Source organism: Ctenopharyngodon idella, chromosome 10 (genome assembly GCF_019924925.1).
Source record: "Ctenopharyngodon idella isolate HZGC_01 chromosome 10, HZGC01, whole genome shotgun sequence".
NCBI classification, from domain to species: domain Eukaryota; kingdom Metazoa; phylum Chordata; class Actinopteri; order Cypriniformes; family Xenocyprididae; genus Ctenopharyngodon; species Ctenopharyngodon idella.
In genome coordinates, this window is record NC_067229.1 from 26,820,001 (window position 1) to 26,839,589 (window position 19,589).

At 39.9% G+C, this 19,589-nt stretch overlaps 1 protein-coding gene across 3 annotated transcripts in view; it reads left to right on the forward strand.

The window, feature by feature from the left end:
• The window catches only part of LOC127521016 (ephrin type-A receptor 5), a 77,769-nt gene extending 69,174 nt beyond the window's left edge, over positions 1-8,595 (forward strand). For 2 of the 3 annotated variants that reach the window (XM_051909850.1, XM_051909851.1), the window contains exons 15-17: positions 2,650-2,843; positions 6,582-6,737; positions 7,700-8,595. In XM_051909850.1, coding sequence (XP_051765810.1) covers positions 2,650-2,843; positions 6,582-6,737; positions 7,700-7,805 — 456 coding nt within the window. In that variant the 3' untranslated portion in view covers positions 7,806-8,595. Of the gene's footprint in view, positions 1-2,649; positions 2,844-2,967; positions 3,061-6,581; positions 6,738-7,699 lie in introns of those variants that run through there. The other variant, XM_051909852.1, reaches the window with a different exon arrangement.
• The last annotated feature ends 10,994 nt before the right edge of the window (positions 8,596-19,589 follow it).

Genomic DNA, 19,589 nt, shown 5'->3' on the forward strand with positions numbered 1-19,589 from the left:
GTCTATAAATGGATCAGGAAGTGAGGGTAAATTCTGAGCTAAACTGACATATCGAACACCATCAGTGGGCAGAGATCCATGCAGATTTTGGGCTTGTGTTGGGAGTAGACAACTCTTTCTCCCACTGCGGTACATCTGCCTGCGGTCGAGTCAAAGGTCATGTGCTTACAAACAGCAGAATAGGAACAAGCGGGATGTTGGGTAATGGGTATTTGGGTTGAAAACGGGAGTTTCAGGTTTTGGCCACAGTTATTTTATTCTTGGCTTTTCTGCACGGAAAGAGCATCAGGTCTCAGCAGACAGAAATCTGCCGGGTGTAATGGAGGTGTTAGTTACGTACCAGAAGCTTACGTCATCTATTGTTTCCCTGTCTCTGTCTAAATACAAACATGATCTCACTGGCACACACCTCACATATATTATAAACATTATATAGTATTATTTATATTTTGAATTAGCTTTTATTTTTATATTTTTAGTTTTCATGTTAATAGTAGTTTCATTATGTTGATATAAATATTAACACATTAAATTGTTATCCTTCAAAAATTCTCAGTTAAGTAAATATTGCTTCAAGTCTAAACAGGCAAAAACAAAAAAAGAAAATGTTATGCTCAGCAAGGCTGCATTTACTTCAAAAATGCAGTAAAAACAAATATATATATTATATATAATATTGCAATTCAAAACTTTGTTTTCTATTTGAATGTTTTAAATATAATTTATTCCTGTGATCATTTTTTTTTCAATTTTTAGCATCATTACTCCAGTCTTCAGTGTCACATGATGCTTCAGAAATCATTCTAATATGCTGATTTGCTGCTCAAGAAATATTTATTTTTATTATCAGTGTTAAAACAGTTGTGCTGCTTCATTTTTGTGGAAAACTACACATGTTAATGTAGTACGACCACCAACGAAGACCATCTATTAAAGTTTTTGTATTTTTTTTTTTTTTTTTTTTATTACTACAGGCTATTCAGTTTTGTTTGCATATATTAAGCCATTACAGCTTCAGATATTGAAAAACACATGTGGAGCAGCCTCCTCGCCGTCTTTTGTTATGTAGATGCGCATGTCATATGTCAGTGTATGAGATGACAAGTATATTTGCAGGCAGAGATGAAAAACAAGGCGATGCTTAAGTTTTCCCAGCATATCCCAGAAGGAGGTGCACATAGCAGTCATGGTTTTATCAAGCACGACTGACCTTTTTTCCTCCTTTACAGTTGCCAGTGACGGCTTCATCTGTGCCTCACATCTCGTTCTGTGCTCCATCATTAATCTGTTTCACACACACTTGGGAAGGGAAAGTTATTTGATGTTTTATTTAACAGTTTCTTGAGGGTTCCCCTCAGATCTCGGCTTCCTCTGCTCAGCCAGACACTTGTGTGTTTCTCTCGCTCTGTATGTCTGTCTGTGTGTCAGTCTGTCTCTGTTTTCTCTCTGTGAGTCTTTTCCGCGAGGGAGCTGCTGTTGATGTAGTGTTGCTCTTTGTGATGTGGGAGTGTGGGGGATTTTATTTTAGCTTGGAGGAGAGGAGATACAGTCTTTTTTTGATTCAGAGCTTGGATTTATTTTGGCAAATTTTGAATCTCACAAAAAGTTAAACTGATCTAATAGACATATCAAATTCACTCTGTAACACAACATGACTGTCTATTCATTTTCATTAAAGGGTTAGTTCACCCAAAAATGAAAATTATGTCATTAATTACTCACCCTCATGTCCTTCCACAACCGTAAGACCTTCGTTCATCTTCGGAACACAAATTAAGATATTTTTGATAAAATCCGATGGCTCAGTGAGGCCTGCATCGCCAGCAATAACACTCCCTTTTTCAATGCACAGAAAGCTACTAAAAACAATATTTAAAACAGTTCATGTGAGTACAGTGGTTCAACCTTAATATCATAAAGCAATGAGAATACTTTTTGTGCACTAAAAAAAAAAAAAATAGCTACTTTATTCTACAATATCTAGTGATGGGCAATTTCAAAACGATGCTTCATGAAGCTTCGAAATTTTTATGAATCATTTGTTTCGAATCAGTGGCTAATTGTACGTCAAAAAATTATTTTGAGAGGTTTAACTTGCTCACCAAAATAAATAAATCAAATACTGTAATCAATCAAAATGCAACAAAATCAGTAATATTGAAATATATTATAATTTTAAATAATAGTTTTGTATCTTAATAAATTTTAAAACAATTTTAAACAATCTTCAGTGACACATGATCTTTCAGATGTCATTGTAATTTGCTAATTTACTGAAACGTTACCAATTTTAATCGTGGAGCTTTTATTTTCCAGGATTCTTTGATGAATAGAAAGTAAAAAACATCAGCATTTATCTGAAATAGATTGTTTTGTTTGTTTGTTTGTTTTTGTAAAAATGTAAAAATGATTTTTGATCAATTTAATGCATCCTTGCTGAATAAAATCATGAATCTCATTCAGATGATGCATAGGAAGGCAGCTGCCTCCGAAAGCCATAGACAGCAAGGTCAAGTGTGTTGACTTTACCAGCTGGTACCCAGCAACAATTCATGAACCAGAACAATCAGTGTTTGGACACGTAGGGCACATCATATATTTATTATGGAACATGATGTAAAATGGTTGCAATCTTTTCTGTTGTCTCAGGTGATAAAGGCAGTGGAGGAGAACTACAGACTCCCGGGTCCCATGGACTGCCCGACTGCCCTCTATCATCTCATGATGGACTGCTGGCAGAAAGACAGGAACAGCCGGCCCAAATTTGAAGAGATTGTCAGCTTATTGGACAAACTCATTCGCAATCCCAGCAGCCTGAAGAGTCTCATTAACCCATCTAACAGGTAGACGACCAGCCGTTATTGTTTACTTTGCTCATGTGTAACTCTCTCCTTTCAATATTCTTTCTTTGTTCTCGTTCTTTATTGTTCCCATCAGAGTATATGCTAATTATGTTGTTATTTACAGCATGTGGTTGAGATCACAAATGATGTGACGTCTGTGAAACATTGATAACCGAGGGTTAACCACCCTGCTACACGCTTGTCACAGGAAATCAAGGTTTAATGACACTTGTGACAAATACACACTCACATTTCATGATTTAATGTCGAGATAAACAGAAGTGACAGTGTGCAAATGACTTCCAATTACTGTGATTATACGCTTCGAATACATTTGCTGCACGTGATGTGTTCTGTATTCTTACATGTTGGAATCCTTCATTATCTGTAATTGGGTTATGCAGTTATGTTCAGGTTTAATGTGAAATTGATTTGGAGTCTGGGAATGTTTCGTTAGCTGTTATTGCACCGTAATTTTCTTTATTTGCCTTGGATGATAATATTAGCAAGTGATCACTGAGTGTATTAATATTGATAGTCATAATAAAATTCCATTTAACATGCATATGAAAGCAGAATTATAAGCTTAGTTTCATATAAATATTTGTTCTGAATTTTAAGGCAAGACACTACAGGCAAATGCACTGGTAAGTTGTGAGATTTCAGCCTGTTTGGATTTTCATAACGTGCTGTTTCAGACTAGTGGAAAGCCCATATTTTGAAGGAAAAATACTATAGTAAATTATAGTAAATACTATAGTGTTTTTGAACCATACTATAGTAAAGTACTTGAATTAATTTGTTGTGGTAATTCTATAGTTGCTATGGTAATATAACAACTATAGTAATATAAACAAATTACTTTACCCAATACTACACTGTTTTTTTTTTTTTTTTTTTTTTTTTTTTTATTATACTACAAATACACTAGTTTACTATAGTAGAAACTAAAGTATATTACAGTATTTATTACAGTTTATCAGTTCACTATAGTTAATACTACAGTATGCTGTAGCATTCATTAACAAAGTGTTATAAATACTATAATATATATATACAGTATGCTACAATTTACTATAATATGGTTCAAAAACACTATAGTATTTACTATAAAATTACTATAGTATTTTTTCATGTGGATTTTACTCTTAAAAATGTTTTATTTTTTTTATATTTTTTTGGCTGACAGTGTTTTCTGATTTATGACATGATAAAAAGAGATATCCAATATCCTCTCTGTAAAAAAAAAATAAAAATAAATAAATAAATAAATAAATAAAATAAAATATTTGGCTCTAATATGTCAACAAAATGGTATTTTGTGTTATTGTGTTGATGCTATGGGAAAGATTTAAGCGTAAATCTGAATCACATGTAGTATACCCAATCTATTGGCCATGGTCAGTTTATAAATAACAACTGTGCGAGAGCGTCACCAGATTGACTTGTCTAAAGAAGCCACTTGTCTGTGTCACTCTGTGTCGAACTTTGTGTTTCGCCATACCCCCATTCTATTCCTGGGAATGATGGACACACATTCTGCATGTTTTGTTTGGGAGCAGAGCACACTGGATCAGCTCTCGAGGGAGCTGATTGCCCTTACTGGAAGTGCTTTACAATGAGGAACCTGCGATCCTACCTCACCCTTTTCGATTACAAAGGAAACTCAATTTCTGCACCCTGTTGTTCGAGTCCTGCATCCGCCGAGGCAGCACGTCGACTTAGATCATGGGGCTCGCAGATGGAGCTGCTAGAAGAGCCTAAAATGGGTCCAGCCCTTTCTCTTGCTCTTTTTTTTTTTTTTTTTTTACAGACTGTGAAGGTCCCGTTCTGGACGTAGAAGCTTGTTATGGGATTTCTTCCGGTCTAGACGTGGACCTGCTATCTGGGGAGTCTAGCTTTGAGGAGCTAGATGTAGAGAGCGGTTACGATTCGAATACGACCGCTGGGCAATATCATACAAGGAGCTGCTCGAGGTCGTTACTCAAGTGGTGGTCAAGCTCAACAACGATTGGCCCAGTCAAAGGAGGGAGGCACCCCATAGCAAACTGGATGATCGCTTCCTTACCAGCGGGCAGGCCCAGCCACCAAAAGGGAACCTCCCTTTCCTTCCCGATCTTCACAATGAAATCTTAAGGTCATGGAAATCCCCATATTCTGCCAGTGTCCACAATCCCACAATGTTTTATTCATTTATCATGGGATTGAATGTACAAGTCGATGCCTCGGGTTGAAGAGACGCTTGGAATCTTTTGTTCTCCTGCACTAGCTTTGTCAATGAAGAGGCCGGCCTTGCCTTCCAGGCCATGTTGTGTAACATCTGCACTGGTTGGCATGGCCTACCATTGTGGTGTTACAGGCCTACCAGTCTGACCTGCTTAAAATATTTGATACCGGGGAGCTGAAGCGGCGAAAGAACTCTGCAGAGCCACAGAACTGTCTCTAAGCCACTAAGTAAACGGCCTGTGCCATCGGCCATTCTATGGCAGCCATGGAGAGACACCTGTGGCTCAAACTTTCGGCGATAAAAGAAAAAGCCTTTTTGCTGGAAGCCCCGGTATTGACGTCTGGCCTATTTGGCAACGCTGTCAGTGCCGTCGTCGATAGGTTTCAGGTGGCAAAGGATCAGTTGGAAGCATTCCAGTAATTTATCCCTTGCCGGGTCCAGCAGGCCGGGCCCTCATCTTCCTGTCCCACACATAGCTTCAGGAGGGAGGAACAGAAGGCCAGTGTGGCTGCTCTTGTTCCCCCTCACAAAGACTCGGAAGCTTACCAGTACTGGGTTCTTCCCTATCAGCAACTACCTGCTAATGCACTCACATTCATGTAAAGCATCCTTGTTGACAAGTTTTGGGTGAGTAAAGGCAAAATGCACAAGATATAGTACCTTCAATGCCCTTAGATGGCGATATTGCTTCTTTATATCAGAAACAAACTGCTGCAGAAAAAGTTAGCTGCCATGAAAAATGTAATTTGTAATTGCATTACTCATCACAAATGTAGTGGAGTAAAAAGTACATTTACTTGCTCAAAAATGTAGTCAAGTAGAGAGTAAAAGTTGCCAATATCTTTGTTACTCAGTACAACTACAAAGTAGCCAAAAAGATACTTAAGTACAGTAACTAATTACATTTACTCAAGTACTTTACACCTCTGCATTGCCATACTTCAAGTACGCCTACGTGGCTTTTTCAGACAAGTGAATCTGGTGACGCTCTTGTGAAGGTTTTATTTATAGACTCTACATTGCATGACCTGACTTCATCCATGGCCAATAGATTGCCGTGTACTACACATGATTCAGACACCGGCTCACGCTAAAGGCATTCCCAAAGCGTCAAAACAATGACATGGCATCTCAGGGAACTGGGTTTTATGTAACCCTGAGTTAATTTCTGTTCTGGAAAATTTTGCTAATTAGTGTATATTTAGTGCACATTTGCCTCATTTTGCATATTTAAACATTCCAGAAAACTTGTAATACAAAAAAAAAAAAAAAAGGCATTGTGTATTTTATAGATTATGTGAAGAAAAAATATGGTTTCAGTGTGTCCTCAGACTTTTGGACCTTTGTGTATTGTAACAGTTATTACAGTATTATAACAAATTTATTTTGTACATTATTCTGCTTGAGTCAGCTCAGATCCGTAAATGTTTTTAGTATCCAGCCTTCACCTAGAACTTTAATGTCAGGTTTATGCATCCATTTGTTCACCACTGTACCTGTCTCTCCTGCAGAGTGTCCAATTTATTAGTGGAGCACGGGAGCCCTGAGGGCTGTGTATTCAGATCGGTGGAGGAATGGTTAGAGGCCATAAAAATGGGTCGATACACCGAGCTTTTCATGGAAAGTGGATACACTTCTCTGGAAGTAGTCACTCAAATGACCTTGGAGTAAGTCATCTGTTGTGGAGGTCATTGAGCCTGTTTGCTGTTCATGTAACCTCCATTTTGTGTTTTTATCCTGGGGAATTTGAATGTGTTTTCTAATGGTTAATTGTTACAGCTTAGTTTACATGATGCTAAAGAGGTACAGAATAATGAACTGTAATTGGAACAATTTGTTGACACATTTGAAATGTAAAATCATATTAGGCAGAGTAGGCTGCCCACAATTAAGGGTAGAGTTTAGCAGTAAAAGAGGTTTTTATAGCTAATATTATTTTCCATACAACATACTCTATCATTCAAAAGTTTGGGGTCAATAAGATTTTTAGAAATTAATAATTTTATTGAGCTGGAGTGCATTAAACTGATCAAGAGTTAAAGTAAATACTTTTACATCGTTACAATTGTTTTTAATTCATATTAAATCAGTTCCATTAACCAAATAATCCTAAAAAAGAGTATCACAGTTTCCACAAAAATATGAAGCAGCACAACTGTTTTCAACATTGATAATAATTAGAAATGTTTATTGAGCTTATAATCGGCATATTAGGATGATTTGGATCATGTGACACTGAAGACTGGAGTAATGATGCTGAAAATTCAGCTTTGATCTCAAGAATAAATTTTACAATATATTCACATAGAAAACACATTTTAAATTGTAATAATATTTCACAGTATTACTATTATTATTATTATTATTATTATTATTATTATTTGATCAAATAAATACAGCCTGGATGAGCAAAAGAGCATAAGAAATCTTACTGATGGTAGTGTAAATGAATGGAGACTGGGGAGGTCGACCTCCAAAAAACTAATAGTTTTACTTTCGTTATTCTTATACTTTCATATTAAAATTTTACAAATCACTAGATAAACCTTGATTGACTCCAGCGGGTTTAATCATTATCAATGAACCCTGACAGAAATATATTTTATAACTATTTGTTGTTCTTTTGCAGAGATCTTAGGAGGGTTGGAATCACTTTGGCCGGCCATCAGAAAAAGATTCTCAACAGCATTCAGGAGATGCGAGTCCAAATGATGAACGCCACTATGCCCATCTGAGACCTGCTTCCGAGGAACTTCCAATAGTAGCCTAGCACTTTCTATGGACACTTATTTATTGAGCGGAACTATTTAACAATGACATTTGACGCTAAAGGAAAAAAAAAAAAAATGCTGGACAGATGAACAAACAATTACCGTTTCGTTTGTTCAAAGCCTCCAAACTAAGAGTCACAGGAGAAACTTGACTGAAATATTGAGTCATTGTTTGGAAAAGTGTGGCACATCTCCAGGTAGGACTACTGACTTGGGATCAGGTGTCTCTGGGCTGAATGTATAGCATTTTTCCATGACCTCATTCAACAATATTATTACCTCCGGAATTTTCAGCTCGGATGTTTTTCTCACACCAAGTTCACCTGGGGCGAAGTTCAGGCAGTGAGACTGAAGTCATATCATGGGCTGAGGGAACGTATGGCAGTGTTAAACAAAGCAATAGTAGATTTTGAGCTTGATGTTGATTTTACTTTGTTCTGAATTGTTGCTTCCTTGTTTCAATAAGAGGACAAAGCAATGGACAGGATCATTTTCCTTTTGCACAATATGTGTTGTGAAGGGCGGAGGAAATGCATTTGTATTTGAAAATGTGACACGTTTCCAAACCACAAGTTTATTTTAGTTCCACTGATGTTTTGATGTTTTAAATGTAAATAGTGTACAGTTGCGTAGATAAAGTGGAGCTCAAATGCATCCATCCATGTTCATGTGGGGTTGATATACTGTACTTTAGTTGCCGGGTGGGCTAACATACTATGTATATTCAGTCCAGTCAATAAATGTTTATATTGCCTCTCAGTGCTTCATTAGATAGAAAATGAAAAATTGTTTTGCCTTTGATGTGTGAACTGTGCTATATTTTGCTACCCATTCTTTTGCCTTGCTCAATTTTCACAGTATGGTGGATATTAAAGTCAACATGAACTCAAAACGGACCCTATTTACTTTGTTAATTCAGGTTTACAGTTTTATTGTGAACAATTCATCGTTTTCATGTTTTCTGTATAACTTTTAAAATTCAAAATGTAATAACTTAGCAAATAATGATAGATTGGGATACAATGAAGTACATCACGTTACTGTAGTAAAATGGGTTGCGAATATAGTTTCATGTTGACTTTAAGTTGGTTCATTATGTCAGACATTGCATTAGCAAAAACAGTAAAAATAAGTTCTATGTGTTGCATCTGAGGCAGGGTGTCGGTTACTGTTGACAATAATTTTGACCCATCCCTCAGTGTTCAAACAAGCAGTAAATTGTGTATATTTACTGCAAATAGACGTTATCACAAAAGTAGGCCAGAAAGTTTCTTTTATTGTAAAGAACTTCTCTAAATTATAAATGTTAAGCTGTTGAGTAAAATGTCCTTTTTTGGTTGGGCAACCTTTGGTTATCAACAAAAAGAGTTTTGACAAAAGTGTTGAGTCATGCACATGCAGTAAGAGAAGACAATAATGTAGTTAGCCTAGCATGCTAATGTTATCAGTCGCCCATGTCCTTTTCTAATGTTGCCTTCACATGCTATCGGAATTATCTTAAATACAAGTTTTATAGTTGGAAATTGGACATGAACGCCCTCTCAAGTTGTATTTATACTAGTTTCCGAGTTGGGCGTGCCATAAATTTTAAACATGGCGGAGGGGAGAATGATTGCTGCTGTGACTGCTATTCTTTATTACTTTCACCTTTTCTTGTCATTAAATTAGTGCATATTTACATAAATGAGTAAACATTTGAAGGACATTGTATGTTTTATACAGAGCGAAAATAGCATGTATTTGACCGAAATTCCAGAATCGTCAGCAAGCTGTGAATGTTTATGGTTGTCAACGAATGGGATACTACACTTTATTCAAAATTAAATATTTTCAGTACATTTTGGCTTAAATAAAATTTCCCCAATTAATAGGAAGAATAAACATGGTGTCCTCCATGAACTTTATTCTTTCCGACAACACAGCACTTGAACGCATTGCGCTTGTAATCATGACTTCAGAAGTGGGAAGTAAGAATCTTCCAATAGCATGTGAAGTCGGCATAACTTCTCAAAAGGAGTAGAATGAGTTTTATTGTCTTTTTATGTACACTGAAGTCAAAATTATTGTCAGTGTTAATCGACTAAATGCCACTCATTATAGAATTATTTCTTTCATAATAAAAGGAAATGTTGAATATTAGGACTCGTATTCAGAAATTCCAGGCATTGGGACAATTCTAACCATATTTTAGGTCCATAATTTTTATTACAGCACATTATTTTCCTATTAACACTACAGAAAGGCCACAAGATTGTATTAAAAAGTGCTCAAATATGTCACGCATTTCCTCAAAACATCTTATAACTGCTTATACTTATGGTCAGTTTAAGTATGTCCATTAAGTCCACTCTGGTAGAGATATTTATTACTTTTAATTTCATGAAATTTGATCTTATCAAATAAATGGCACCATAATGCTCCTTAATTATTCAAATGAAAGTGCTCAGAGCTTCATCGATCAGAATTAATAATGATCAAAAATCTTAATAACAAAGTTAATGACACATTTTCAGTTAATTTGAATCTACATGGATTTGCACTGAAACATCTGTGTTTTTATAATGAGTGAAGATTATTTGATATGTGTTGCAATGAATGTTACAATAATGTATTTGGAAATTGGTCTTTTATGCAATGCAGTTTCTCTTCATTTGGTATTTTACACTGAAATTAACTTGGGTTAACTATATATCATATTAAGTTAAATATCATTTTAGTTTGAATTTATACATTTTAACCCCATTGCATTTTCAAAATAATGGCAAAAAAGGTTTCACGGATTTGAAAAAAAAAAAAAAAAAAAAAAAAAAAAAAAATGTCATGACATTATACTGTAGATTGAAAAACATTTTAACATGACCGACCTACACACCATGCTTTAATATTGCAAAATGCTTGAGTGTTTTCAGATTTGTGGCTGTTGTTTATTGTAGTGATTTTGATCATATCTGTCAGAATGAAAAGCCAGATTCATCATGTTTTAAAAGCATGTTTGCCCTATTATCAGGTTGTTTACGTAGAATATGTAAATTTGGATAACTTTTAGTTGTAGCCATAAACATAGAACAGTTGCCTTTTGTTTGACATTTATGATTGTGGTTACGCAAAATACATCTAATTCACACATGGAAATGTCAAATATAGCTGCAATTAAGAAGCTTTCTGGTTAGCACAGTTTTTCTGAATATTAAAATCATTCTAGCCCTGTGAACTTTGGGAGGGTTTAATGGCAAGCACAAGGTTACACAATTATCCATACTGTATAACCTCACACTATTATTTGATCTTTGTTAAATTAACCCACCACCCTGAAAAACACATCTAAAATCACTATACTGACTAAAATAATTTTAGCACTGATGTTGAGTGCATCAAATAATTTCCAAACATTCTTATACAAAATTATATGCATGGTGTTGGTGGGCTGCGTATTACAAATGCATTTTAACAGCATAATGAATATTGTTTCAATATTTCATCATATTTGGTCCAATAAAGAGGGGAGAAAAGAATGAAAAGCACAGAAAAAAAAAGTGTAGTTTATATGTGATAATTGTTTGTCTATTACCTTTTACTGTGTGTTTTGTTGTGTAAAAGTCTTTTGTAGTGTAATATATTAAATTTTATATTTTTTTGTAATAAACTTGAGAGAAACCCAATATTGCTGAGTTCTCTATGCAATGCAATATCGAAATACTAGCTGATGTCTTGATATTCGCCAACGCCGGCCTTGATTTTGGTTTTGATTTTCACAATTTTTGTAAAAAAGGGCATTACATTTACAAGAAGTCACTAAAAAGTAACTTTCCAAATATCATGTTGACCACATAATGTCGCCATGACACAGAGAACATGTGTTTTTGTGTCAATTATGGCAAAAACAGAATAAAAATAACATAACATGCAGCCGTTTACTTTGAAAACAGCTGACGAAAAACAAAAATTAAGGTATCATTATATAAACTTTGTCTAATGTTAAAGTTTTTTTTTTTGTTGTTTGACATATGGTAGCTCTACGCTATGCTCACTGAAAGCAGGACTTGCCACCATCTTGGAAGTTATGTCAAATGACACGTCTCGCTAAGGAGGGGCTTGATCGATCTGCCCTGAGTTCACAGGTCGAATGTCCAACTTTGAGTGGCATTCCAGACGTTATTTCCAAGCATGAGGTGGGGAAAATCCAAATTCCGTGCTGTCTGAAAGCAACATTAGTTCCAGCCTTGATCAAACACACCTGCTTGTAATTGTAATTTTAATAGTAGCCCTTGATTAACTCCAGGTGAGTTTGATTAGGGTTTGTGCTAAACTCTGCAAGACAGTGGACCTCACAGCAGAACTGAAGAACCCTGGCATTAATTGTTTTCTGTGGGCAGTTTCCTTTCAGGTCAACTATTGCCAAGGTGGAGCAACAATTTGAAGGGATTCTTGCTGATCAAGTTAGTTTGCTAAACTGTGGATGTGCTTATCTGGTTGCTTGAATAATAACACATTTAGTTTAATGACACATTTGAAAGCAACTGTATTGCCACCTTGAGCGATGATATTCTGTACAATTCCATAACACAATAATGTCATATAAAATGCAGCATTTGTGAAAAGGTGTGCTTAATTGTATTGAATATGCACTTGTAGTGTATTTCAAATCTTAGCAGTAAAAAAAAAAAAAAAAAACTACTTGCAGATAATGTAATTATCACTAAATAAAAGACCACTTAAGTGTACATAAAGAGAGTGCACTTTCATGTCTTTTTCTTAACACTTAAAAAAAAAAAAAAAAGAAAAAAAAAGTGCATTCATAGCCTCATTATAAATCATATAGGATAGGCCTACCTGAAAGGCACAGAAAATATTTAATTGGATAATTAAAACAATACAAAACGTCTCAGGTTACGCATGTAACAATGGTTCCCTGAGAGGGGAACAAGACGCTGGGTCGCCAAGGCAACGCTTTGGGGAATCCCTTCAGCGTAAGCTCTCCTGAAAGTGTGTGCAACTAGTCCAATTCTGATATGTGCAACGTCATCCCGTGACGTGCTGGCGGAACGCGGAAGCTATAAAAGAAGCCAACAACACAGTTGTTTTACCCTACTGATCTGATGCAAACCGCTCCCAGGCATGCCGTAAGCATGGCAAGGAGACGCAGCGTCTCGTTCCCGTCTCAGGGGACCATGGTTACATGCGTAACCTAAGATGTTCCCTTTCGAGGGAACTCGCGCTGCGTCACCAAGGCAACGCTTTGGGGAACGATATGCCCACGTCGCCATACTGACGGAAAGTAATTAAGGCACAGCTTCAAGACATAAGCACTTGTGACCTTGGCGTAGCCGGCAAGTCTAGATTGTAATATCGAATAATTGTGTGTGGGGAGGACCATCCCGCTGCATCACAAATATCTTGGAGGGAAGCTCCTGACAATAGAGCTTTGGCAGATGCCATACTTCTTGTGGAATGTGCTTTGAGGGGCAGAGGTGAAGGCAGGCTGCACATCTCTTATGTCATAGAAATAGCCTCGACAATCCACCTGCTTATAGTAGGTTTGGTAGCCGGTCAGCCCTTCTTAGGAGGCCCGAAGCATACCAACAGTTGGTCAGATTTTCTCCACGGAGAGGTCTTTCTTACATAAACCTTGAGATCCCTGACAGGGCAGAGCAACTGTAGCTTCTCACGTTCAGCCAACATTTGAGGAGGATGAATGGCTGAAGGACTATAGACCGGGCCACGTTAGAGGGTTCTTTAGGTACATAACCAGGTCTCGGGTGCAAAATGGCTTTAACGCCACCCGGAGCAAACTCCAAGCAAGATGGAGTGACTGACAGAGCCTGTAGATCCCCAACTCTCTTGAGGGACGTGATTGCTAGTAAAAACGCCATCTTCAGAGCAATGCATTTGTCAGAAGCTGTGTTCAATGGCTCGAAGGGTGCCAAGGATAACCCTTCTAGAACTATTGTGAAGTCCCAAGCTGGAATCCTGACTTGAGCCAAAGGCCTCATCCTCAAGGTTCCATGGAGGAAACGAGTCACAAGATGGTGTCTCCCCAGAGAAGCACCATCTAAAGGTGCGTGGAAGGCAGATATGGCCGCCACGTACACCTTTAGTGTGGAAGGTGTAAGACCAGCAGAAAAGCGGTCTTGGAGGAACTCCAGCACTGAAGCCACCGGGCAGTTAACACCATACAGTGAAAACTCTCCATTTAAGTTAAGAGCATAAAGTTTCCTCGTGGAGGGAGTTCAGTATGGTCTCTACTACCTCGGTAGAGAGACCTGCATTCAGGAACTGATCCCCCTCAGGAGCTAGACCCAAAGTTTCCACATCTCCGGCCGAGTGTGAAATATCGAGCCCCCGGCCTGTGTTAGGAGATCGCTCTTGATAGGAATTTCCCACGGAGGGCCGTCGAGAAGGGCCACCATGTCCAAAAACCAAACTCGGCTTGCCAGATTGGGGCTACCAAAAGCAGATGGGCCGTCTCTTGGCAAACTCTCTCTAGAACTCCTGGGAGCAGAGCAATCAGGGGGAAATGCTTCCAGTCGCAGAGGAGCTGGATGAGAAAGGGAGAACCAAAGGGGACAATGCGAGTTCTCTCGTGTTGCAAAGAGATCCACGTCCGCCTGACCAAATTTTCTCCAAATTAGTTGCACAGTGTTTCGGGGTGCAGCCTACATTTCCCAGGCCTCAGCCCCTGCCTCGACAGGATGTCTGCTCCCAAACTGAATCCCTGATGGTTTATGTATGAGACCACTGATGTACTGTGTGTCCGAACTAGGACATGATGGCCTCTGAGATCTGGGAGAAAGTGCCTCAAGGCTAACAGTACAGCTAACATCTCTAGGTGGTTTATGTGCCAGGAGAGATGATGTTTGCTCCACAGACCCTGGGTTGAGTGGCCTTCCATAACCAAACCCGACCCTGTGCGGGATGCATCTGTTGACAATCTTGCGTTGACACGAAGCTCCAAAGCAGGGCCCTGGGACAGAAACAAAGGTTTCTTCCATATGACCAAGGAATGAAGGCATCTGCGCATAACCTTGATCATACGGAACGGGTTGCCAATCTGGGAAAACCCCTTGGTTCTGAGCCACCACTGTAAGGGGCTCATTTACAGGAGACCAAAAGGTATAACGTTGGACGCTGCTGCCATGGGACCCAACAGTCTCCGAAACTGTTTTACAGCAATGAAATGGCCTAGCTTGATTCTGGACACCATTGCCAGAATCGACTCGATACATGCATCAAGTCCCACAGGAATCCTAAATATGTTGTCCTCTGGATGGGAGTTAACATGTTTTTTTTTGCATTGAGTCTCAACCCCAAGCGCTTCATATAGTCAAGCACAACATCTTGATGCTGTGCCGCCATCTCTTGAGACTGAGCTAACACTAGCCAGTCATCTATGTAATTGAGCACCCTTATGCCCTGGAGTCTGAGGGGCGCTAGGGCTGCATCCATGCATTTGGTAAATGTGCGTAGAGAGAGAGCTAGGCCAAACGGAAGAACCCGATATTGGTACGTTTTGACCCCGTAAGCGAACCTCAGGAACTCCAAAAGGATGGAGATGTGAAAATAAGCATCCTTTAGATCGATCGTGACAAACCAGTCCTCGGACTTGATTTGACTCACGATAAGAGGTAGCGTTAGCGTTAACATGAATTTCCACAGAGAACGGTTCTATGATGGGACGTAACCTTCCATCCTTTTTGGGAACTATAAAATACTGGCTGTAGAACCCAGTGTTTCTCTCTGGGGGAGGAATAATGTCTATGCCCCCCTTCGCCAGAAGAGACTGAACTTCCTGCTCCATAACTTGGGCCTGCTCGGGGCCCACCACTGTATTTAGGATTCCATTGAATTTCGGCGGGCGAGACCTGAACTGAAGTTTGTACCTTCTGTGTATTGTATGCACTACCCATTGAGATATATTGCATGGCTGTTGCCAGGCATGCAGATAATTCAGTAGGGGGATCAGTCTTTCGACACTGACCGCTGAAATATTTGGAGGAGCAGATTTTTCTACAGGTCTCTCTAGAGAAAGCGAACCCACCACGAGCATGTTGCTGCGTGGGTATAGAGGTTTGGGGTTGTTAGAAATTGTTGTGCCCCTAAAGCGCCATAGGCGGTGGGGTTAACAAATTGATTTCCTGAGGGCTCCACGGGGAAGCAGGTGTAACCCTCAGAGGCCTGACATGACCGTCAGGACCTCTTCCCGAAGCCCGCTTAGATAGAATGATGGTCCTCAAATCGACTTTCTCCTTAGCGGGCTTGGGTTGGGAGTGCTGCTTCGGCCCCAAGATTTTGGAGGGGGGGCTTGAGAGACAACACTCTCCTTCTGTGCCTGCTTGTATGAGGAGGTAGATGCATATGGATGGGGCTGCTTCTTTGGCAGCAGCCCCATGGGATTTAGAGCAGCGTGGTATGAACCCCTGAAATGCTGCCGGCTGTTTTTTAGCCTCCTGGAATCTCTCGACAACCGTCGCAACAGCATCGCCAAAAAGACTCGGGGGCGACAGCAGGGCATCAAGGAAGAAAGCTTTATCCTTCTTCTTGATGCCCAAGAGGTTCAACCAGAGGTGCCTCTCCGTCGCCACTAATGCTGTCATGGAGCGGCCGATGGCACGAGCCATCTCCTTTGTGGCGTGGAGAGAGAGATCTGGGGCCCAATGTAGCTCTTTAATATCGTCGGGCCGCACCCCTTCGCTCTCATCTAAATCCTTCAGCAGGTCAGCTTGATACGCTTGAAGGATGGCCATGGTATGTAAACAAGCGCCAGTCTGACCTGCTGCCATATACGCCTTGCCCACCAGCAAAGATGTAACATGGCACGCTTGGTGGGCAATGTCGGAGCCTTTAGGGATTGCGCAGCATCAGGTGATAAATAAGCTGCCAAGGTCTCTTCAACCTTGGGCATCGTCCCATAACCATTCTCTTTGAGTCCCGAAATGGCAGCATAAATATGAACTGAGGGACTCGAAAGCCTAGATGAATATGGCTTTTTTCAAGATCTCGACACCTCAGTGTGGAGATCCTGGAAGAACCACAGACCCCGACGTGGAGGTTGTGGTGTTGCTTGCAGGAATCATAGGAAGCAAATCTATTTACAATTACACTACATGTTCCTACATAGTTAAAAATAAAACACATAATTTTTCACGTTTTACATTTTTGCAGCACCTCTCTTCCAAGTCTGTCAGTAACACTCTGGGGTGTGTTTCCTGTACAATGGCATAACTCGCTGATTACCGACAATAATATGATGCATCTTTGAAGAAACTAACTTGCTAGTCATGTCTGCTTCCCGAACATGGTCGTATTGGTTCAACAATATAGGACTGTCTTTAATGATGTCACATGCATGTAAGTTTAGTAAGAACTGCTAATTAATCGATTCAAGATCTCTAAGATGCTGTTGTAATGGACATGGCACCTGATGACTACTTAACTATTATTTGTACCCTGTCATTTTGCTTTATTTGATGTTTGATTCATCGCAGGTTCCCTCTTACTTCATACTCTGTGCCCTGGCGCGGTTTGTTTAGCCGTCCCTGGCCTGCTTGGAAGAGGTGGGCCAGAGCACGGTTCGGTTGGGTTCGTGCGTGGTCTGCATGCAGTGTGAGCGCTAATCGTGCCAGAGCACGGAACAGCTACTACTTTTGTGTGCGCTACTGTCATCATTATGACCGGCAAACATCTTTATTACTACTTGGATAGTACACTTTTCAATTAATGTAATTAATTTGAATGTATTTAGGTTTACAATGGGTCTGATTCTCACCTTATTAATGAACAGGAATTGTAGTTTGCGAGTAAAGCTGCAAATTCCTCCATTAACGTCAGCCTTCGTAATAATCCTCTGATACGTGCAGCACAATCAAGTGAAAATCGCTGCGCGGCATAAATGATAAATCTATTAGGCAATATCCTAGTGAAAGTGCGTTTCTTCCTGTTTTCTTCCATACAAAAAGTTGCATCGTATATGATGTAAGTGTACTCCAGCCTGGAACGTTAATTGCAAGTGTGAGTGCAGGCCAGTGGGGGAGTGGGGAGGGAGGACAATCGCGCTCAGGCTCGGTTCAAGGCAACCGTGCCTAGTGTGAGTACACCCTTAACTGCCAGAGGAAGTATTTCAGGGCCAGAAAAACAGCCATCAAGACCTCTCCCCAGCCCGTCAAGGAAGCGTCTGTCATTAGCATACTGCGACAACAGGCACCTAGAGTGGGACCCAAGGTAAGGAACCGGGATCTGAGCCACATAGAAAGGGAGCCCGCATAACCCTTACCATAAACATGGATTTTAGAAAGTGTACAATGTGCTCAGCGTGTGCACTTACCATAAACATTGATTTTAGAAAGGGCACGAAGCACTCGGCATGTGCCCTTACCCTCTTTGCTTCTGGGGATTAGCCCTTGGACAAAATCCCCTGGATCTAAGCCACAGATGAAACAGTCTCATGTGCAGAAGGCCCAAAGGTATCACCATGGACACAGCTGCCATAAGACCTAGAACTCTTTGAAAGTAATGGAAAGTATTTTCCTGACCTGGCCTAATATCGCTCAGGGTGCTTAAAATGGACTCAACATGTGCGGGGGACAGCTGTCCCCGCATGGAGTCCAAAACAACACATAGTTCTCTGGGCCAGAGAGAGAATGCTTTTGTTGGTGATGAGTCTCAACCATACAAGATGAGCGAGAACGACATCCGATGTCGAGACTGGGCCAAAATCAGCCAGTTGTCTATGTAATTTAAAATGCAGATGCTCTGGAGTTGCAACGGAGATAGCCCATGAGCGTCTTTTCCAACTCTGGCATCATCGTATAACCACTTGCCCTTGCACCCATGACAGTCGAATAAGTCGTCGTCAAGGGCACAAAGACATGTGAAGAAGGGGAGAGACTTTCGCTGAGGCCCTTCCCCCTGGCCACCAGACAGAAATTTGCTCTAACTTCCAGTGCTTGCTCTTTCTCCTGTGGCCAGTCTAGCTGTAATCTGGCCACTGCACGAGTGACCACCTCGAATAACTCCTCATGCACTTTATCATCACAGGAGGAGCGCTCGGAGGTGGCGTTCTCAAAGTCCATCTCCAGATGGTTATTTTGCCATTTAATTTCTCAGAATCAAATGTAGCCAAAGAACAGCCAGACAAGATATTAATACAAGCATCTAACTTCTAAAATCAGATGAGTATTAAATCATTTCTCATAATTAAATGCAGCCAAATATCAACCAGACAAGTAAAAACGGTCTGGATGAAAGGCTGAATATAGTAACTTTCATATTAGAGCAGTTTCAACAAAAAATCAAAATCATATCTTGCAAACACACACAATTCATTTGCATGTGATCATAGAAACAAGAGAGAAAGGGAATCTCCCGTCTGCTCAGTTTCTTCACATTATATGCATAAATAGCAGACCCATAATCTGTGAGTTGCCCCGGCAGATGCGAGATCCGAGCCACTAGATTCTTGACATATTTGACTTGATATTGACAAGAGAACATATGTCCTCAGCCCGCTCTGAAGAAGCGTTGTGGCACGCATCAGCAGCGGACGTGAGGACAATGTGATCTGAAGAGAGAACGAGAGAAAGGGAAGGACCCGTCTCCCGCTCCTCAGCCAGATCGACTCGTGATATGCAAGACCACCGCAAAGCACTTTAAAGTACACGTGAGCAGCACGACGCATGCATGTGATGCTGATGCAGGAGTTGAATGATAATGAGTTGGCGTTCTGTCGTAGAACACAGAAGAGCTGCACTGTGT